This window comes from Macrotis lagotis, chromosome 8 (genome assembly GCF_037893015.1).
Source record: "Macrotis lagotis isolate mMagLag1 chromosome 8, bilby.v1.9.chrom.fasta, whole genome shotgun sequence".
NCBI classification, from domain to species: Eukaryota; Metazoa; Chordata; class Mammalia; order Peramelemorphia; family Peramelidae; genus Macrotis; species Macrotis lagotis.
The window spans coordinates 29,940,058-29,963,590 of record NC_133665.1 but is presented as its reverse complement, the minus strand read 5'-3'; the positions used below and the strand labels follow the sequence as shown (position 1 = coordinate 29,963,590).

The 23,533-nt window shown below is 34.7% G+C and overlaps 1 protein-coding gene across 2 annotated transcripts in view; it reads right to left on the bottom strand.

Annotated features, from left to right (window-relative positions):
* The window catches only part of LOC141495385 (solute carrier family 28 member 3-like), a 118,310-nt gene that overhangs the window by 8,106 nt on the left and 86,671 nt on the right, over positions 1-23,533 (bottom strand). For both annotated transcript variants that reach the window (XM_074196623.1, XM_074196624.1), the window contains 5 exons: positions 19,012-19,092; positions 18,174-18,254; positions 14,867-14,992; positions 11,227-11,357; positions 170-338 (listed from right to left, as the gene is read on the bottom strand). In XM_074196623.1, coding sequence (XP_074052724.1) covers positions 170-338; positions 11,227-11,357; positions 14,867-14,992; positions 18,174-18,254; positions 19,012-19,092 — 588 coding nt within the window. The remainder of the gene's footprint in view (positions 1-169; positions 339-11,226; positions 11,358-14,866; positions 14,993-18,173; positions 18,255-19,011; positions 19,093-23,533) is intronic.

Here is a 23,533-nt window from a genome sequence, read left to right as displayed (position 1 = left end):
AATATTCATTAAATTGAAGGTACATATGGAAGAGAGTGGGATACTGGAAGCTTATTCTTTATAGTTGCAAAATATGGTTCTTTATCACAAAGCCTAAAATTTCAAATAATTATTTAACACACTTGAAAACCATATCATTTGAGTGAAAAGGTCTGAAAAAAAGATTTACCTCAAAATTCAGCTGAGGGTAATCAAACATGTTCCCTAGCCAGGAAAGGGCTGAATTCATAAAAGCTAGGAGAGCCAGAAAGGCAATCATGTTCACAGCAATATTTGCCACCAGAGAAATTGAAGATGAGGCTCCATTGCTTGCTGCTTCCAAGAGATTTCTTGAGTCCCTATACCAAGAAAACAGAATTACAACACTAAAGAAGCATTTCTAGGTCAATTGAGGTCAACTCAGTAAGTAGTAGAGATGGCTGAAGTAGAGCTATTTCAGATAAGGAGACCTGCATTGACTAAAAGAGTTGTTGTCTCCATAGAAAGGCTTTACATGAATGTTTTTCCAGAGATATTTTGAGAACTCTATTTTAATGTAATTGATTTCCTTTGTAATCCTATGTACTATATTTTATGCATTTAAAAGTATTATTCTAAAGAAAGGGTCAACAGGCTTTGTCAACCTTCCAGGTCTGGCCAAAAAAAAAAATCCCTCTTTGCAGGATTCTTATCCAGACTCTTGGGACTTCATATTCTAAAGTTTGAAGGAATCCACAAGGTTAATCCCCATATTGTACAGATGAAGAAATAGCTGTTCTCTCTCCTTTGGTTTTTCTTCTTCTTTCTCCTTTAATCAGGTGCTTTTTATAGCTGTTTTGAGAACTCAGGATTCCTTCTCCTACCTCTTCCATTCATTTGTATGACCATCATATCTCAAATGCCTTCTCTCTTTCAACTCTCTTTGGAGATTTCCTTTTCTTCAAGGTCTAGCTCATGTGTTACCTCCTCGGTGAAGAGTTCTCTGTCCAGCTCTTCTCTGACACCCACTTTCTCTTTCCTCAAATTTTGTTTGTTAAATTCTTTGCTCGCATGTCTTGATCCTTTCCCACTTCAGTAAGTTCCTCAAGGAAAGGGACTGCTTCATATTTGTCTTTGTATTCTAAGAACTTCATATAACAGGTGCTTAATACATTTTTTAATCTGATTTGACTTGTTGAAATCTTGGAGAAGGAGAAAGGTGGCAATGAAACAGTGGCCATACAGTTTAATTTGCTTCACAGTCTCTTAGCTGACTTTTCCATTTCTTCTAAATCTAGAGTCATAAACTATTTAAAAAATTATTTTAATTGCTGTTCTAAATGATCTCTCTTCTTCCACCTCCTACCCAACCCAATGGAAAGGCAAGAAATATGCTACCCATTAGACATTAGAATCATAGACTATTAAAGAGAGGCATTATGGTACAATGAAGGGAGTGCTTGAATGAAAACAGCGAAACTTAGTTTGCATCTCAAATTGGCTATTTATTATTTCTATGACCTTGGGCAAATCATTTAACTTTCCTCGTCTCAGTATTGTCATTTGGGGTTGGCTAGAGAAGGGGTTCTTAACCATACACACAGACACACAGACACACAGACACACAGACACACACACACACACACACACACACACACAAACATATGCATGCAGTTTGGTAAAGCACAGGGATCATTTCTCAGAAAAACTATTTTCTAAAGCTTAAAATAAAAAACTATAGGATTACAAGAGAAACTAGCTATCAACTATTATTAAAAACAAGTTCACTTACTCCAAGGTTATATGTGAATCCTTATGCTAGAGGACTTTTGAGATCCTTCCAGCTTTAAATCCACAATCCAGGAAGCAGAAGGGAGAGGAGCAATCCCACAGCCAACTCCCTTATTTCATAGCTGAAGAAAATGTTGCCAAATAATTTGTGAATCTGCATTGTTCTCAGGGTCACAGAATGCAGAGGTGTTAATTATGAAAGAAGTTATTGGATTCCTGAGCAATGAAACCTCCCTGGAGTGATAACTCTAATATTGAACTTGGTGATAAATAGTTTATTTAGTGACACTAATCATGAAATAGACCTGAAATAAAAAGGATTAAAATTGTTTTCTTTGTTCTCAAATAGAAACAATCAGTGGAACTCATTTAATTATTGCTATTAATAATCAGTCAGGTTGCAAGTATTTATCAATAACCCCCTATGTGTCAGACACTGTGATGGACTCTAGATGTAAAAGCAAACAGCTCAATTGCTACCTCCAAATGAGGCATTTTTCCCTGGTCCTACTCCTACCACATCCTGTACTTTGTATAGTTTCATAGGTGTGTATTTTGACTCCCCCCCCCCCCCAACAGACTTTAAGATTCTTGAGGACAGGAAGTATTTCCATTTTGCCTTTGGATTGCCAGTACTCAGTACAGTGTCTGGCACATAATAGGGGGGATAATAAATGATAAAAGCAAACTGATAAATGTTGGAGGAGATGGGGGGAAAATGAGTACACTAATACTCTATTGGTAGGGGTGTGAATATTCTCAACTATTCCACTAAGAATTTGGATGTTATACTACATGGTGCATACATATTTTGTATTGAAATTGCTACACTAACTGTGGTACATGTATGTGATGGAACACTATTGTTCTATGAGAAACCAGGAGGGATGGGAATTCAGGGAAGCCTGGTGGAATTTGCATGAACTGATGCTGAGTGAGATGAGCAGAACCAGAAAAACACTGTATACAATAACAGCAACATGGGGATGATGATCAACCTTGATGGACTTGCTCATTCAATCACTGCAACAATCAGGGACAATTTAGGGCTATCTTCAATGGAGTTCATGCAAGTCCTTCCAGGCTTCCCTGAATTCCCATCCCTCCTGGTTTCTCATAGAACAATAGTGTTCCATCACATACATATACCATAGTTTGTTAAGCCATTCCCCATCTGTATCCAGAGAAAGAACTGTGGAGTTTGCACAAAGACCAAGGACTATTACCCTTAATTTAGGAAAAAACTGATATCTTAATGTCTGATCTTACTATCTCTTATACTTTATGTTTCTTCCTTAAGGATATGATTTTTCTCTCTCATTACATTCAATTTTGATCAGTGGATACCATAGAAACAATGTAAAGACTGGCAAATTGCCTTCTGTAGGGAGTGGGGGGTGGGGGAAAAATTGTAAAACAAAATAAATAAAATCTTTAAGTACAAAAAAAAGAAATTGCTTCACTGTCTATGGTAACTTTTAGGAGGCTATAGTTTCCTTCCTTATCTCTTTTAATGAAATCTATTTTTGCAGCTGCTTTGTCTGAGATAGGGATTGCTACCCCTGCTTTTTTCACTTCATTTGAAGCATAATATATATTTTGCTCCAACCTTTTACCTTTACTCTATATGTTTCTCTCTTCTTCAAATGAGTTTCTTGTAAGCAGCATATTGTAGGATTCTGGTTTTTAATCCACTCTGCTACCCACTTACATTTAAAGGGAGAGTTCATCCCATTCACATTCAAAGTTATAATTACCAACTCTTTATTGCCCTCCATGCTATCTTTCTTCTGTTTATATTTTTCTTTTTTTCACTTTATCTGTATTTCCCAATATTTTGCTTCTGAATACCACCTCTTTCAGTGTGTTTGTCCCCTTATATCCCCTCTATTGCAACAGGTCATTTGTATCTCTACATGTGATGTAATTTACCTCATTCAATCTCCTCCACCTTCCCATCCTCCCATCTCCTTACTGTCCCCTCTTTTTAAGGAAATATTATTTTTAAATCAATCAGTTAAGAGTTATAGACAAGTTACGAGTGTCCATTACTTCAGGCTAATATTCTCTCTAATAGAGTTACAATTCTTAAGAGTTATGAGACTCATTCTCCCCAGGTAGGGATATGGCCAATTTCATCTTATTGAATAAGAGTTTTTTTTCTTTATCCTTTTTTAACTTTTTCATGTATCTCTTGAGTCTCCTGTTTGCAGTTCAAATTTTCTATTAAGCTCAGGAAAAGTTGGAAGTCTCCTATTTCATTAAATGTCCATCTTTTCCCCTTAAAGAGAAGGTTCAGTTTTGCTAGATAGTAAATTCTTGATTGTATTCCAGGCTCCCTTGCTCTTTAGAATATCATATTCTGAACCCTTTGATCCCTTAATGTTGATGCAGCCAGGTTCCACGTAATCCTTATTGTAGCTCCTTGGTATTTAAATTGTTTCTTTCTGGCTGCTTGCAGGATTTTTCTCTCTGATAGTTCTGGAGTTTGGCTACAATATTCCTTGATGTTTTCATTTTGGGATCCCTTTCAGGAGGGGATCAATGTATTTTGCTCTCTGGTTCCATAATATCAGGACAATTCTTCTTCACTATATCCTTAAGTATTACACCCAGCTTTTTTCTCCTCAATGTTTTCAGGAAGCTCAATGATACTTAAACTGTCTCTCTACTTGATCTGTTCTCCAGATCACTTGTTTTGCCGATGAGGTATTTTACATTTTCTTCTATTTTTTTTCTGTTTTTTTGGTTTTAACAGATTCATGTTATCTCATGAAGTCTTTAGTTTCCACAGACTCCAATCCTATTTTTAGAGAAGAATTTTTTCATTTACCTTTTACAACTCCTTTTTCAATTGATCAATTCTATTTTAGAAGTTTTCCATTTTCCCAATTTTTTATGTAAAATAATTATGTTTATTATAATAAATTAAAATACAAAATAAATATCTATGATAGTATGTGTAATGTGTACTATTAAATTTTAAAATAAGACATTAAACAATTACATTATAGCATTAAAATAAAAAATAAATTCTATTGTGTTATACAATATTAAATACAAAGCAACTTTATATAAATGTCAATTACATAAGCTAATTAGTAAGCATTACATTCAATTTATTTACTTTTTTTAATTTTAGAAAGATTTTATTTGAGTTTTCCAATTGTTCCCCCTATCGTGCTTCCCTCCCCACCCCCCATAGAATGCAGTTTGTTAGTCTAAATCATTCCCATAGTATGCATTGGTCTAAGTTGAATGTGATGAGAGAGAAATCATATCCTTAAGGAAGAAATATATAGTATATAATATGGCAGAATTACATAATAAGATAATTTTTATTAATTAATGGTAATAGTCTTTGGTCTTTGTTCAAACCCCACAATTCTTTCTCAGGACATAGATGGCATTCTCCATAGCAGATATCCCAAGATTGTGTCTGACTGTTGCTCTGATGGTATGAGTAGGTCCATTAAGGTTGATCATCACTCCTATGTTGCTGTTAGGGTGTACAATGTTCTTCTGGTTCTGCTCATCTTGCTCAGCATCAGTTCATGCAAGTCCTTCCAGGCTTCCCTGAATTCCCATCCCTCCTGGTTTCTAATAGAACAATAGTGTTCCATCACATACATATACCATAGTTTGTTAAGCCATTCCCCAATTGATGGACATTCCCTCAGTTTCTATTTCTTTGCTACCACAAACAGAGCTGCTATGAACAGCTATGATGGTTTTACCCTTTTCCATAATCTCTTCAGGGTATAGACCCAGTAGTAGTATTGCTGAATCAAAGGGTATGCACATTTTTGTTGCCTTTTGGACATAATTCCAAATTGCTCTTCAGAAAGGTTGGATACTTCACAGCTCCACCAACAATGCATTAGTGTCCCAGATTTCCCACATCCCTTCCAACATTGATCATTATCCTTTCTGGTCATACTGGGCAGTCTGAGAGGTGTGAGGTGGTACCTCAGAGATTTTTTAATTTGCATTTCTTTGATAATTAATGATTTAGAGCAATTTTTCATATGACTACGGATTGCTTTGATTTCCTCATCTGTAAATTGGCTTTGCATATCCTTTGACCATCAGTTGGGGAATGGCTTGTCATTTTTTTAATTTGACTCAGTTCTCTGTATATTTTAGAGATGAGTCCTTGGTCAGAAACACTAGTCATAAAAAATTGTTTCCCAATTTCCTACATTTCTTTTGATCTTGGTTACAGTGGTTTTGTCTGTGCAAATGCTTTTTAATTTAATGTAATAAAAATTATCTGGTTTATTTTTAATGATGTTCTCCATTTCTTCTTTGGTCATAAACTGCTCCAGTTGTGGTTTTGAGAGAATTATTTCCTTTTTGCATTTGGCCAATTGTATTTTCATTTTCTTGTTGCAAGATGATAATTTTCTCTTGCAAAGTGTTAATTTTCTCTTGCATTTGTATTCCCAGTTTTTTCCAATTGATTTTTAAATTCCTTCTTTATCTCTTCTAAGAAGTCTTTTTGTGTTATAGACCAATTCATAGTCTCCTCTGAAGCTTTCTGAATTAGGATCCTTGTCTTCCAGGTAACATTCAATAGACCCCACTTTCTGCTGGCTTTCTTCATTTACCTAGGATCTTGTGTTGGGGAACAGACTGGTTCACAGACCTTTGATGTTGAGATCTCTGGAGACTTTGCTCCCTGGGCTTAGGAACTTCAAGTAGGCAGGCCAGTAAGGGATTCTAGATGCTTTCTCTGGAAAGTCTGTGACCTTGATTAGTGGACCACTCCCTAGGCCTGGTGGGATGGGCCCCCCCCCCCAGGATCCCATTATTCTCGAACAATGTGGGCTGGGCCCTTGGGGTATATAGTTAATCTATTTAATCCTCAATCAGCACTATAGCCCAAACCTGAGCCTGGGGGGGGGGGGCTGTTACTGTGCTTTTTCTGGGAAGAGTCTTTTATTCCCACAGGAATGAGGGGGGAGGGGACTCAACTGGAAACACAGGGATCCCCCTGAAAAACGGAGCTCAGGGGCCCTGGTCTTCTAGATCAGTTGAGCTGACCAATTTATGTCTAGCCACCATACTGGAGCTTTCCTGCCCCACACAGCAAATGCTTCTGCTGCTGTTCTTAAGTTAGCCCATGGGCCTCACCCTGCCACCCTTGTGCTGACTTTTGTTCTTGTCCCTGACTTGGCCCACACTTCCCTGAGACAGATCTTGTAGTAGATGTTCTTCTCCTAGACTCTTCTCTGGGTTTTGTGGATCCAAATTCTGTTAAGAGGCTTGGTTCCTGTTAGTTCTGAGGGAAAGCCAGACTGGCTTAAGATAGTGCCTGGTTTCTTTCTTCCATCTTGGCTGGAAGTCCCAAATAATCTCAATTATTCCAGAGAGCAATTTGGAACTATGCCAAAAGGACAATCAAAATGTGCATACCCTTTAATCCATCAATATCACTAACAAGTCTGTACCCCAATGAGATCAAAGAAAGGGAAAGGGATCTATTTGTATAAAATTGATTATAATAATTCTTTTTGTGGTGGCAAAGAGTTGATAATGGAGGGAATGTCCATCAATTGAGGAATTGCTGAACAAGTTGTAGCATATGATTATCATGGAATACTAATATTAAAGAAATGATGAGTAGGATGGTTTCTGAAAAACCTGGATCTGCAGGACTAGGAGATTATTGTATTCAATAATAACAATATTGTACAATAATCAGATGTGTATTAGTTATTCTAAGCAATAAAATGATCCAAAAATTTTCAAAAAACTTAATGAAAACTGCTATCCACATCCTAAGAAAGAACTGATGGAGTCTGAATGCAGATCAAAGCAACCAATTTCTTTTTCTTTTTTAGCCTGTTTTCTTTCACAACATGATTAATATGGAAATATGCTTTGCATGACTGCATAGGTAAAACCTATAACAAATTGCTTATCATCTTAGGGAGGGAATTTGGAACTCAAAATTATAAAAAATGAATGCTAAAATTTTTTTAGATGGAACTGGGGAAAAATAAAATCTTACTTTGAAAAAATGCTTGTTGACTGAGTGATAAAATAACCAATTTATGCCCTTATATTTGTGCCCATTTTATAAAGGAAGATGTTAAGACATATCTTGAGTTGCTCATATGGCAAATTCCAACCAAGTTCTTTTATTCCCAGTTAAAAAAATGACTGTTTCTTCATTTCTGAGCATATCCCTCCTTATTTTTCTATCCATAAAAGCATTTCTTGTAATAAAGAAGTGTCAATTCAGTAAAACTGGGCATGCATATGTAATGTTAAGCTCCTATAAATTGCCTACTTCTGTGATGAAAGTAAGGCATATTTTCTCCTCTCTTTTTTGAGGCTAAGCATAGTCATTCTAATTACTCAGAGTACAGAATTTTTTGGATATTGTTATTTCTTTTATATGTTATTCTATTCATTAGGTATATTTTTCATAATTCATCAGTTCATATAAGTCTTCTAATGCTGCTAGGAATTTTTTTTGCTATGTACCATTTTTTAATAGTAATCACATTCTAATTACATGAATCAGAACTCATTTAACACCATATTTAATCAGTGGTCATCTATTTTGATTCCAGTTCTATGCATCTTTGAAATGTATTTTGAAGATTATTTTGATGTATATAGGACCTTTCCTACTTTCGCTTCCTTTGAGGAAGTAGAATCTCTAAAGCAAAGGGAATGGACATCTTAGTGATTAAGCATAATTCCAAATTGTTTTCCAGAATGCCAGCTCAGATTCTAGAAGCTACTCAACACCTTAGTTTAAGCAGAATGTAAAACTGAGATATTGAAATTCTCTTGGATATATATATATATATATATATATATATATATATGTGTGTGTGTGTGTGTGTGTGTGTGTGTGTGTGTGTGTATGTATATATTTAAATTTTTCTATTTTCAATGATAAATTCTCTTTTTCTAGCCTTCCCCCTACCAATTAAGATGATAAGAAAAATATGTTATATATATGAAGTCATGCAACACAAATTTTGTCCTTAACCAAATTATGGGGGATGGGGAAGAGAAAACAAGAAAAATAGAGTGAAAGAAAATATGCTTCAATCAGCTGTTCTCTTTATAAAGGTGGATAGCATTTTTTATCTTGAGTCCTATGTAGTTGATAATCCTTACCATACTGCTATTACTACGTCAAATGTTCTCCTAGTTCTGCTTGCTGGATTTTATATCAGCTCATATAATTTTCCTAGGTTTTTCTAAAACCATTCCTTTAGTCATTTCTTAAGGGACAATAGTAATTCATCCAACAAGTAAATTTTTTTCAGCGTTTCCTTAATTGATGAGCACCCCTTCACTTTCCAATTCTTTGTCACCACAAAAAGAGCTACTATAATTATTTTTGTAATATAAGTCCTATTTCTTTTCCTTTTGTCTCTGAAAGATACAGACTTATTAGAAGTACTGCTAGTTCAAAGGGCTCTGTATAAATTATATAGCCCTTTGGACATAGTTCAGATTTGTTATCCTAAATGGCTGGACCAGTTCACAGGCTTCAACAACAATTCATATCCCCTTTTGGAGATATTCTTAAAAGAAGGACACTGATTCCTTTTATGAGCCGTATTGAAATGAATCACATTTCAAGCTGTTATATCTCAAGAATGTGAATTAGAAGTACAATATGGAAACTTCTCTTGGTGAATCAGCAGGCTTCATTATCACTTGGGGCCTTGTCTACAGCATTTGCATGGAAAAGCAAATTATAAGTACTTACTCTGAAAACATTTTGTTCAACATTTCAACTTCTTTTCTGTTTTGTTGTTATGTAATTTTATGCATTTTAGAACCCTATGTTGCTAAATATAAGATAGATAATTATTCATTTCCAGGGGGAATGGGGGAATAGGTATCAGCTCAGTTCATGATGTACCTTAAGTAAAAAAAAAAAGTACCTGATTTGGCTTAAAGGTTTTCCTGGAATATTTTTTTTTGGTGGGGGAGAATTGGGAAAGAGGGCAGGCAGTACTGGTGGAAGACACATGGTTGCTTTTTCAGTTAGCTTTTGTTTCTTGAAACAAAATTTGTCAATTAAAAAAATATTTTTAAAAAAGTCAAACTAACCATTATGAAACAAAGTCTCATTACTCCTCAGCAAAAGGTTCAGTTTAGTGCTCAGAGTCATAGGACCTGGGTTCAAATTCCAATTCTGTGTGATTGTGGACAAGACATTTAATTTCCCTGGGTTTCAGTTTCCTCATTCATAAAGGTGGTGATGGGAGGGGGGGGCAAAGAATGGTTAGGCTAGATGATCTCTGGGATCCCTTCCAGGTTCCAAACTATGATTCTATCTTCTATATATCCTGCAAGAATCTTGTTCTGAGGTGTTCTCAAAAAACATCAAGTTAGTCTATATAAAATAAGAGTCATGGTCTTATGGATATCTTCAATAATTTGAGGAGGATTTGAAGTAAGTTTTCACATATTAATTCAAAGCATGTATTCTTATTTAAAGATCCAGGGAGGGGGTGACTAGAGCACTGGCCCTGTAGGCAGAAGGACCTGAGTTCAAATATGACTTCAGACACTTAATTACCTAGCTGTGTGGCCTTGGGCAAGCCACTTAACCCCACTGCCTTGCAAAAAATAAAATAAAATAAAGATCCAGGGAGATAACAAAACAAATGTAAAGTACTTACAAACCTTAGCATTTACAAAACATGTTAAGGCATACACACACACACGTGTGTGTGTATATATATATCTATGTGTGTGTGTGTGTGTGTGTGTTGTCTATTGTTCAATATCTATTATGTACCAGATAGCTTATAATATATTGTCAGATATGATAAGAATATATTGGGAAAAGAGGTTGATATTAAAACCAAACAAAACAAAACAAAAAAATAGAAAATCTCTATAGAAGTGCCACTAAGATAACTTTAAAGTGGCATGTGTGTCTGTCCTCTGCACATTGGTTATAACACTGGAATAAAATTAACTCAAAAAACTACCAGAAGTCTCAATAAACTGAGGTATAGTCTTTATATGATTATAGTTGATTAATAAAGAATAGAGAAGATAGGGATTATAGTTTTTGACTTTTTTTTTATTTCATCCTCAGGCTAGTACTCATACCAGCCAATTGCCTATAATGTTCCATCTTAAGGAGAAGAGATCTTCAGAATGATCATCACTCTGAGGCATTACAACCTCCTTAATCAAAGAGATTCAGTTAGGCTTACTGTACTGTATTTTCCAAAGCAGGAAATTGGATTATTATGTTTAGAAAGATATTCTGGTTAAGCCTAAGTGATAACTGGAAAAATTAAATGAACCAGAGTACATCATTCCCTGAATGTTCTGGTTAATTGAGATTATACCATTCTTGGAATTTTCCTTTTATTCTTTTCTCCAGGGAAACAGAGCAGAGGAAAATCTACTAGAATAAACAGGTTACATGAGCCTTATTAACTTTTGTGAGAGATGGATGACTATGCCCCTACTTACCCTTTCTCCATTTTCAAGGCATTCTTGAGAGTTATTTTAGGAACTTCAGTCTCAGGCCAAAATAATTTAGCAACAGCCAGAGATGCAGGGGCAGACATCACTGAAGCAGTTAACAAATGTGACGCTGAAACCTGTAATTTCAAATGAAAGAAAATTAGCTGATTTTCTCCATTCATCAAGGCATTCTCTCATAAGCATTAGTCAAGGCAATAAGGTGTTTAGGAAGCTTATTAGAGATAAAGGATTGATGTCATGTCATTTTCTTTCAATAAAAAGTTTATATAATAATGATTGACATTTTATAATACTTTAAGAATTACAAAGTACTTTCTGAATACTATCTCAATCTATCCCAAATAATATTAGGAGATAGGTGCTGCTATCATTACATTCTACTGTTGAGGAAACTGAGTCTGAGAGAGGTTAGGATTGCTCAAGGTCACATGTCTAGAAAGGGTTCTGAGGTTAAATTTGAACTCAGGTTTTCCTGACTCCAGGTCCATTTAACAGCCTATGTTTTTCTTGAGAGATGAGTGGATATAAAATCTCAGATAGGAAGAAGCATAACCTCCATTTAACCTAGGAGTAAAAACTTAGTTAGCTCTGTTAACAATCCAGTTTCTTTGCCAAGAAAATTATGCACAGAATTGGTATGCTATGGTACATGGGTGGGGCTCATGAAGGACCAGACACAAATGAAGGGCGCTATGCACTGAAATCTCAGATCATGTTGTCCCCTGCCTTGGTAAACATCCTATATGACCTCAGGATCAAATGTAAACTTCTTTACTGGCATTTAAAATGCTTCACTGTCTATCTTTTCATTATTTTTCAGGACTTTTAATACATTACTCATTTGTACATTCTATAAAGTTCAACTATAGTGACCTTGCTTGTTTCACACAATTCTCCATCTGTCCTCTTACTTCCCCTGTTCCTACTCCTAAACATAATTCCTCTTTACCTCCCTCTCTTAGAATTCCTGGTTTCCTTCAACAGTCACTTACATGAAGCTGTTGTCACTCTTCCCTTCTACTACTGATGCTCCTTCCCTCCAAATGTATTCATTTTATGTATGTTCTATATATAATAATATATTATCTGTTAAAATGTAAGATCCATGATTTTTGACTGATGGATAATTATTGACCTCACCCCAGTCACCCACAGAAAAATTGGGCCTCCCTACTCTTACAGACTTCTTTCTCTTCCTCCAAAACTGGGGTCTGAGCCATTATGGAAACATGTCAGGCTTCTCAGGTTCATATACACTCCTAGCAGCTTTACTCCCCAAATGAATCTGGTTTTACTTCCACACATTTTTTTCAAATCAGGTGTAACAGAATCTATTAATCAGATAGATTGTGCCAGGTTATAAAGAAAAAAAATGAAATAGTCCCTGTTATTTATTCTAACAAGAAACAAGTACACACACACACACACACACACACACAGAAATATATTCACACATTGGGGAGGTCATAAGGTCCCTCAGTCAAAAAGTTAGACCATGACATTTTTAATAGACCATTATTCTAGACTATTGGCATTCAAGAATATAACTTTATTCTGTTTCTATTATGAATTTTCTATTTATATTTAAAAGAATACATGGAAGATTTGTGATTAGCCTTGGTGATAGCCCACAGTGATGAGATCATATATCCATCTAAGTATCTAATATCCATGCAGTCATTTTAGGACTAATTTCTTTTAGAAATTCATATTCTTCTCACTCTTTGATAAAAACTGCTGGAAAACTGGGAGGCAGTAAGGCAGATACTAAGCACAGATCAGCATCTCACACTCTACACCAAGATAAGGTTGAAATGCATATAGAAATCATACATAAAAACAATATCATAAACTAATTAGGAGGACAAGGACTAGTTTATTTGTCAGATGTATGGAAAAGGGAGCACTTAATGACCAAAGAAGAGATAGAGAACATTATAAAATACAAAGTGGACATTTTGATTACATTAAATTGAAAAGCTTTTGCACAAGCAAAATTAATGCAATCAAATTTAAAAGTAATTAGGAAACAATTTTTACAACTAGTATTTCTGATAAAGTACTAATTTCTAAAATAGATAGAGAACTGAGTCAAATTTATAAGAAAACAAGTCATTCCTCAATTGATAAATGGTCGAAGGATGTGGAAAGGTAATTCTTAGATGAAGAAATTAAAGCTATCTATAGTCATATAAAAATTATTCTAAATCATTATTGATTAGGGAAATGCAAATTAAAACAATTCTGAGGTATGATTTCACACCTATCAGATTGGGTAAGTGATCAAAAGGGAAAATGACCAGTGTTGGAGGGGATGTGGGAAAACTGGGACACTAATGCATTGTTGGTGGAGATGCAAACTGATCCAATCTTTTGGGGGAACAATTTGGAATTGTGCCCAAAGGGCACACCCTTTGATCCAGCAATACCTATATGAGATCTGTATCCCAAAGAGAACACAAAAAAAGGGGAAAAATACCCTTATGCGCAAAAATATTCATAGCAGTTTTTTTTTGTGGTGGCAAAGAACTGGAAATTGAGGGGATGCCCATTAATTGGAAAATGGCTGAACAAATTGTGGTAAATGAATGTGATGGAATACTATTGTTCTATAAGAAATCATGAGGGATGGGACTTCAGAAAAGCCTGGAAGGACTTAAATTGCTTGATGCTGAATGAAAGGAACAGAGCCAGAAGAACATCATACACACTAACTCAACATTGTGTGATGATCAACTATGATATATATATATATATATATATATATATATATATATATATCCAGAGAAAGAATTGTGGAGTTTGAATGCAGACCAAATCTTATTATCTTCAATTTTAAGTTTTCTTATGTATTATGTTGGTTTTTTCTCTCTAATGTTTTTTTCTTCTTTTTTGGATTTGATTCTTCCTTCACAACAAGATTAATATAAATCTGTTTAGCAAATTATATATGTAGAGGCTATAGTTGATTACTTTCTGTCATAGGGAAGGCGGAAGGGAGGAAAATGTAAAACTCAAAATTTCACAAAAAAAATTGGTGAATCTGTATCCAGATAAGGAGCTGTGGAGTTTGAACAAAGTACAAGGACTATTCCCTTTAATTTGGAAAAAAAAAACAAAACAGATATCTTATTGTCTGATCTCGTTACTTCTGAGAATTCTGTTCTCTTTAAGGATATGATTTCTCTCTCATCACACCCAATTTGGATCAAGGTACAACATGGAAACAAAGTAAAGACTGACGGAGTGCTATCTGTGGGGTGGGGGTGGGGGAGGGAAGCAAGATTGGGAGAAAATTGTAAAACTCAAATAATATTTTTAGTAAAAAAGACTTGTATAAATGTAAAAAAAAGATTGGTGAAAACTATCGTTGCGTGTTTTTGGAAAAGCAAATAAATAAAAAAGGAACTCATGTTCTTTTCTAGAAATAGCTGATGAGGCAGAGATACAGAGGTGAGATACTAATCCTTTTTTATATTATTATAGTCTCTAATAAGGACAACCACAAACCTTGTCACTGCCCCTATATCTTTGTTCTTCACTTGGAGAGATAGGGAAAGGAAATGGAAGGCAAGAGAAACAGATTGCCTTTTCCATAATGAAATTACAAAGTCTTTTTACTTACCCCAAAAGAAATATATGCACCCAAGACACTTCCAGCAATGGTTGAAAATCCTGCAGTCATGATTGCATGAAGTTCTGACTTGGTGAGATGTAATAAATAGGGTTGGACCAGAAGCGGAGATTCAGTCTGCAAACAAAAATCAATAATTTGAAATAGGTCATTCTTTAAATGAGGGGCTATTAACTTTTCTTTTGTGACATAGAACCCACTGGAAGGTTTATGATAAAGTATATGGACCCCCTTTTCAGAATAATGTTTTGAAATTATTAAAGGTAATATTGATTTTCAATTAAAGAATAGTAAAAATCAAGATGGAAATTCTCCCTTTTGGTTCATAGACTTTCTGAAATAGTTCTCAGGAGCCCAGGAGAAGAACCCTACTTTAAATTTTGTACAAATATTTGGATCTTTTCTTTTCCTGAGTTCTTAAATAATGACCAGGTTTGTTCCCAAAGAAGATACTTCTTCCAGTTCTTTTGGAGAGGTGGGGTCCTGGGCTGGAGAGCAATATGTATAATGTATTTATTGGTTTTATTGTTTTTTCTTTTCCTATTATTTTATATATTCTTTGTTAAAAGAGATGGTAGATGTAGGGATGCAGGGAAAATATCTCCCTATCAAAAAAATAATGATAATGATAATAATAAATAATAATATAAAAAACAAAATGAAATTAAAAACTCTCAAATAAAAATCCTCACTCTGAAGGTGCTAACCATGCTAATCCATAGTTTTCCTTTACTATTCTTTGTATTTGAAAATGTTCATGTGTGGTATTAATGTTCAAAATAAAAGGAAAACCAATTTTTAAATTTTTGTACCTAATTCATAGGAGTGCTATGAGTAACATATAAGAAATGTAAAGAGCTTTGCAAACTTGAAGTTTCTATGTAAATATCAGTTACTGTTATTACTAATATCTTTGCTTTTGCTTTGCTTTGAATTTCTATTCAATACTTTTCTCAGAAATAAGACTGTCCTATGCCAGAGGAATTATATTATATACTATAATATATATATAATATAAATTATAATAAGAACATGTTATTGTGTTTTCAGGTTGGCAATGCACTTAACATACATGATTTCAACTTGAGCTTTTCAACAACCTTTTGAAGTAGGTACTACGAATTTTATTGTAAAAACAAACCTTAGTAAGGTTAACTGACTGGTCCATGGTAGTACACCTAGGAAATACCAAGAGGCAGGATTTGAATTCAGAAGTCATCAGAGTAGAGATCATTACTAAAAAAAAGGTACTTGGCAATTTGGAAGGAACATTTCCAGGAAGCACGGCTGGAATATCTGGTAGCGTGGGACAATTTGTCCTACTTTTTACTTCCTAGGGTTGGCCTAGAAACTGCCTAGTGGTCTCATATACTGGAATCAGTCCAGTCCACTGAGAAGATTAAAAAACTTTCCTCAATCTTGTTGTTATTTATCTTAAATCTTGACCTAGGATTGAACTCCTAGGACTCTATGGCCCCTTTCTCCCTTCTACCAAGTCAAAGGATTTGAGATCTAAAACTAGAATATCAAAGAAGAGAAGAAATTTGAAAGCATCCTTTTAAATATGCAAAAGAAGAGAACAGCACGATGGCCAAAAAGAAGTACATATAAGCAGGATAGCTTTGAAAGTTTTTTAAATTAAATTTTAAATAATAATAATAATAATAAATTAAAGTTTGTTATATATTTAAAAAGTAATATATACATATACTATGCAGAAATACCCATTTTATTTGGTATTTAAATTCAGAATAGAAATAATTGGATGGATAAATATATGATAAATAGATAGCTAAATCCCATGAATCCTATCAAAAAAGTCTCCTCTTTAGCATCCCTACTCCCCAAATTGACAGCTCAGAAACAGAGGAAAAGTAAAATGGACATATGTTAGATTCCCAGAAATGATTTCTTAAGTGAGGACCCTTGAGCCAGGGACCTCCTCCAAATCCACACCCATTCTGGGATGGGGCTGTGAAAATAAAGGGAGAGAAAATAGATTTTTAAAAAATTAAATGATAAATAAACATTTGACAAAAGAAAAAATGAACTGAAACCTGTGCCCAGTAGGAAAGGTGTCATAAAAGCCAGTAGGGAAGAGAGCTTACAGCTTCTGGACCCTCTATTAATATAAGCTACATTTTTTACATATTAATTACCCAATTGAAAACCATGGAAGCATGTGTGCAATTTTACAATTTTTCCTTCATTATTACTAATTGTTCTGTCAAGTTGAGTGTGTTGAATTGCATCTTGTGAACTAAAGAGAGGCTTAGGGGTACCAGCCTTTCAAATCCTTTTACTCTGCAGGAAGTGGTAAGCAACACAAGGTGGTTTCCTAATTAGTCCTGAGAGATTTTATTACTAGATCATAGTCATTTCAGATCCTAGGGAAGTAAGTATGGGGTTATACTATTAAGCCCTCTTTTCCAGTTGGTTAGCAAGGCTTTCCAGAAAGAATAATCAACCTGCCTGGAATAGATATCAGCTCAGGTTTTAGGGCCAAGTCTTTTTTTGGGTGACTTACATTTTTCTGCAAATCCAATTTCCAAAGGCCAGAGCAAGCATTTAGACTCTAGCTCACAGAATTGCAGAATTAAAATAGGAAGGAACCTCAGAGAGCATCCAATTAAACCCACTCGTTTCAGAGATGAGCAAACTGAGCTTCATAATGGTTAAATGACTTGTTTATGTGCTCACATAAGCCTCAAAGGTTAAATCTGAACATAAGTCTTTCTGAAGGAAATGACTAAACAAACAAGAAAGTGTGCAAAGAGACAATGTAGCAGAGGGAATAGAGAATTGACATGGGAAGCTTTAGGAATCCCTATCAAAAGTTGCCTTTGAAAACTGCAATGCTGAATAACTTATTTTACTTCTCAATAACTCCAGGCAAAACCATAAAGGCCATAATCAACTTTCATTTGGGAAAAAACCCAAAAAACTATCAAGGACTAGATGGACTTTAAGGTTCCTTTCCAGTCTAAAATTCTATTTTCCTAAAGATATTTTAACTAATGACCACATGAAAATCTAGGAGGCTATAGATTCTAATATGCATTAATTCCTAATTCTGTTCTCAGCTAAAAAATGTTTTAGCTTTAGAAAGGAGCATGACTCATTGTAAGAAAACTAGACTTTGTAGATGCCAAGTACATTGATTTTCTGATATGCTTCAGAAAGTTCAAACAATATTCACCAAATGGAAATGTCTTGAAATATTTCTTTTACCTTCAAAAAGTTGAACTTTCCAGAGAGTATCTAATTTGATGAGTCCATTTTTGGAACAATAACTCACCTGTCCCACAAATATGTTGCCAGCAGCAACTACAGATTCAATAGGAGATGATCCCAAAGTAACCTGCATTAACCATCCAACCTAAAAGGGTAAAAAAAAAAAAAAATCTGTAAAGGAAATCTTTTGTTGATTAAAAAAATCCAACAAAGAAGTTACTTAAGTACATAATTGTCCCAGGAAGTGATAACTTCTGAATGTTTGATCCAGGGGAAATGTTTCCTCTGCTTTCATTTCATGGACAACCAGCTTTTTAAAAATGGTTTTAACTCAGTCAGTTGTTAACAGATTAGAAATGAAATAATGACCAGAAGCCTGGAAATGGGTTATTTAAATCACCAGGGGTCCTTTTGAGAGGAGATTTGAAGGAACTTCCTGGATCATGTAGAAATGGTTCCAGTTGTGATCCATGTATGCAAAGTCCTTTTCCTAAAGACATAAATTCCTCTCATTGTTGTGACCTCCATAGTGTTTTGCCTTGATTTGGGCCAGTGGACACTTGTACTTGCTACAAATCAAATGTAGCAGCCAGGAAAGCATTCTCGGCTTTCTTTTTTTCTGGGGGGAAGATCAGGCAATTAGAAGCAGTTTAGCAGTAATACCTCTTCTTTATTTCATGGAAACACTTGACATCCTTGGCTATTAAGATCATATTCTGTGTTTCAGTTTCTAATCATCTTTGTACAAACATATTGGGATTTATTTACTATATCCCAAGTCTCCTGTCACTGTGCATCTTAGTACTATGGTACTTTAGAAATACAAATACTTATCAAGTGTTTCCCAGGAAAGATTCAGTTTGATCGTAGCCATGCTGACACTTGATAGAATCTGAATTTACCTTTCTAATGAGCCACTGCATGAATCCAAGGTAATAGAGCATGGATATCACAGTACTGAAGAAGACCACTATTGGCAAGACCTAGTGCAAAAACAAAAACAAATGTGATTGAGTTAATTTTCTTCTTCTTTGGGAAATAACAATTCCTTAAAGATGCTTTAGAGTAGGAGTTCTTCATCTAGGACCATGAACCCCTTGATTTCAGAGGGTCTGTGAATATGTTTTTTAAATAGTTTGAAAAATACATTTACATATAATTGATTTCCTTTGAAATTCTATGTGATTTTTTTCCATTAATTTTTTTTTTTTTGAGAAGGAAACCATAGGCTTCAGTAGATTGTTGGGATTTTAGATTAAGTTAGAAAGGATGGATAACTGAGCCATCTGAGCTCTTTTAAAGAAAAGGAAACTGATGCTCAGAGAAGGTAACTAACTTATAGAATGGAACAGATATAATAAGTGCCAGAGCAGGGATTTCAATGTGAATCCCCTCACTACAAAGTCAACACTCCTTCCACTGACCCACTTTCCATTTCTTTCAAACATTTTCCAGATGACCTTCTTAGAATATTTCAGATGATGTGATCAGCATAGAATACAGGGCTATTACCTACCTCCCTATTCCACAACAAATGTACTTCCCCTCAATTCTCCTTATAAGGATCAAAGAAATAGAGTTGTAAGGAATCAGAGACCATTATCTAGTCCAATTCCATTTTCTTACAGATGAGGAAACTGAAACCCAGGAAGGTTAAATAACGGCCTATGGTCACATAGCTAGTAAAACAACAGAATTAAGATTTTAATCGAGATTCTTTAGTTTTTAAATAGAGTTAATATTCTTTCTGCTATACTGAAGATGCTTTGGGGAATTTAATATAACTAGATCATTCAAAACTATTCTTCTTCACCATGTATTGTCATTGAATATGCTTTGCTTTGCTATACAGAACCCTTTTCTATATTGAAATTTCACCAGCATATGATCCTGTAAAACTTCACATTATTTTTGAAACTAGCTAAACACCACAAGAATGAGAATGAACTTTGAAAAGGGAAAGTCTTGTGAAATTTTTCCAAGTGTTTTTCTTCAGGTCACCATTTCTAGTTTGTATGACTGCTATTCTCCCAAATGAATGGTCAGAGTGAATAACAGAGGTACAAATGACCAAATCCAGGACAGCATGTACAGGAGCACTCCATATAATTTAGAAAAGTGTTTTAATAATATATATTATTAAGTCATTTGTTCCATTATTCAGTATTCACACTCTCTCATGCTTTTTATAGACCTGATTTTAATGGGCAAGATAAGTATTCCTGAAAACCATGGACAGATCCATTAAAAGCTAATCTTTTCATTTTAACTGAGATATAACTTAGACATGAGCAGTAACCTAAAGAAAATCTTTCCCCACTCCCAACAATATGTATGAAGACCACCAGGGTAGGAAGTATCCTTTACAAGCTAAGAAATGGGTTATTAACCACCCTAATGTTTTATTTTGAATTTCATTCCTGGCATGGGCACTTTCAGGTCTTTGGCCAAGAACATTCAACATTTAGGGTAAAAGCATTATGATTTTACATTTTACAGATGAAGAGAAGGTAAGGAAATTTTGATGTCAAACTTCAAACCTATTCAGGAAATAGACTTTTAAAATGATTCATGATTATCCTAATAAATGTTAATTAAAATAGGAAATATGAAAACCCCAAACTGCCACTTTTGAGTTACTTGTCAATATTCACACTTTCTCCCTATGGAAGGTAGGTTTGAGAGGTGAAAAGGCTGGGGGAAGGGAGATGATTATTGATGAAAGCTGGTCACTGAATCAATAAGTCTGGACATTCTGACTTAAAAAGAATCATTCCAATCCTAGTCCATCTGGCCTGTGGCCAGATAGCTGCTCTCTTGCCAAAAAACAAAACAAAAACCCCATCAATTTCTTCTGGTTAGGTTAAATACTTATTCTAGCCTTTCCCACTTGCCACTGTTTTAGACATAGCTCCACTGCAGGTCAGAAAGGAAAAACTGCTGGAACAAAGAAAAATGCTTTAGCAAAGATGTTTGATGGTTTGGGAGAATGAATATTGAGAAAACAACATCGTAGCAGTGAGTAGAAAGCTATCTTCTTATATTCTCTTTGGTTGTTTTGTTTTTTCTTCTGAGTTTTTATTCTTGTAAGATAAAATAAGAAATGAAGCTTCTCAAATTTTAAGGTGGTTGAAGATGAAGAATAGGCTTGAAGGAGCAAGGTAGATTGAACCCAAACTCGAACCCTGTCCTAGAAGCCAAGCTCCTTTTCTTTTTCTATTGAAGAGAGTTCCAGGTGAGAATTCTTGTGGTATTTTGAAAAGAATGATGAACTATATTTGAGTGAATAGACTATGGTCCTTGTAGAATCTTGGCTCAAGTCTTGTTGTGTTGGTTGGCCCTCTTTCCCTAAGTTCCTCCAACTATAAAATGGGAACAGTAGTGCCTTTCTCAGTTACTGTATTTTAGGAGGCTTAATGAAATAGTATATGCTTAGTTTCTTTTAAGAAAATAGCCATTTTTATTTGTAATGTGGATGAAGATTTTCTTATAGCAATGAAAAACTTTGAGAATTGAATGTAGTTTTATTACTCATAATTTATGTATGTTGTCCAGAGATTTTTCTCATTTCAGGGAAGCAGCCAACCTAGTCTGTGACAAGAACCATGGGAGTCCTGAGCTGAGAGGCAGTAGAAAAAATGCTGGTCAGAAGTCTTGGGCTGAAATCAAACCTTTGGTGATTACTTTCTTAGGTCTCAGTTTCTTAATCTGTATTATTTCAATTGGAGTTAGAATAGATATCTCTGAGGTCCTTTCCAGCTCTAAAATCTATTATCCCATGTTTTCAAGAATGGTCCTGATCTATTGCTCAGAAGCTACATGATCCCTTTTTGTGAAAAGACAGTGGTATTTGCACTGACTACATGATAGGGTCATTTCTGAAATGAAAGGATTGTGTAAATAGAAGCTTTTTTATTGGCATAATATATAGTAGTGGGAAATTCATATGTTGCTTTTAAGGTTTGCAAAGCAATTTTCCTATATATCTTTTGACTCTTACAACAACCCTATGGTTTAAATGCCTCAGGTATTTTTATTATCATCTGTAGGAATAGGTAAACTGAGTCTCAATAAGGTTAAATGACTTACCTATGATCCCAGAGATATTTATTTATTTATTTATTTGGATTTTTCAAGACAATGGGGTTAAGTGGCTTGCCCAAGGCCACATGGCTAGGTAATTATTAAGTGTCTGAGGTCGGATTTGAACCCAGGTACTCCTGACTCCAGGGCCAGTGCTCTATCTACTGTGCCACCTAGCTGCCCCATCTGTCCTTCTCCCTCCTGCCCCCCCAATTGACAAAGCTGAAAAAAAGGTGGAGAAGATAGACACTCCCATTCATACCAATACAACATTATGTATTGATAGAAATATTTTGGAAATAATTTGGAAATATATAAGAGAGGTTCCTAAACTCTTCATGTCCTTTTGTTTCACTATTTGATTTAGATCTCCAAGAAGGTAATTAAAAAGAAATAGAGGCCCTATCTGGGCCAAAATAATCATAATTAGAAAAAAAATCATGGGAACAAATATCCTAAGATATAGGAAGTACTGAACAAATTGTTGTTCTTTTTTTTTTATTAACTGAAGGTAATTGTATCTTATGCCACAAATAAGACTGAGTATGACATGTAAGGAACAACTTGAATAATGTGAGACAGAGCTACGAAAGCAGAACAGCAAGAATAGTATCCCCAGTGATATTATAATATACAAGAATAGCTTACTCAATATACATAATAGTATAAAGGAAGACAACATAATCCACTCAAATATAGGACTTAAAATTTGTTCCAGAGGACTGTGTTTAAATTATATATCTTTTGGTTAAGAAATGGCAAACTAAAAGAGTGAAAATTTATAGAGATTATTTATCTCAATTATTAAATTTTGACATTGCTTAAAACTATTCTTTTTTTTTTAAAGTTTTTGCAAGGCATTGGGGTTAAGTGGCTTGCCCAAGGCCACACAGCTAGGTAATTATTAAGCGTCTGAGGCCATATTTGAACTTAGGTACTCCTGACTTCAGGGCCGATGCTCTATCCACTGTACCACCTAGTCACCCCAAAACTATTCTTCATGGGGTTCCTACTCATGAAGACATATTAGTACTTTGAAAGTTTGAAAAAAAAGATGATATAATCTTACCACTAGAGTCTCTTTGCAGTTAAATATAAAACAAATACAATTATATGAAAATGATTTAGCTGACTGATCACCCAAAACATGTTTTAAATATGTATATCTATATTATCACTGAAAAGTCATAAAAACACATGAACCACTTAAGGAAAAAAAGGCTTTTTCTCCATCCATTGCTGGGTTGCTAAAGAAAGATTTAGTTTGGTTTAGTGCCTGTTCATCAATAAAAGAAATAAAATAAATTTATAGCTCTGGATTGACTTATATAGAAAAGGGGG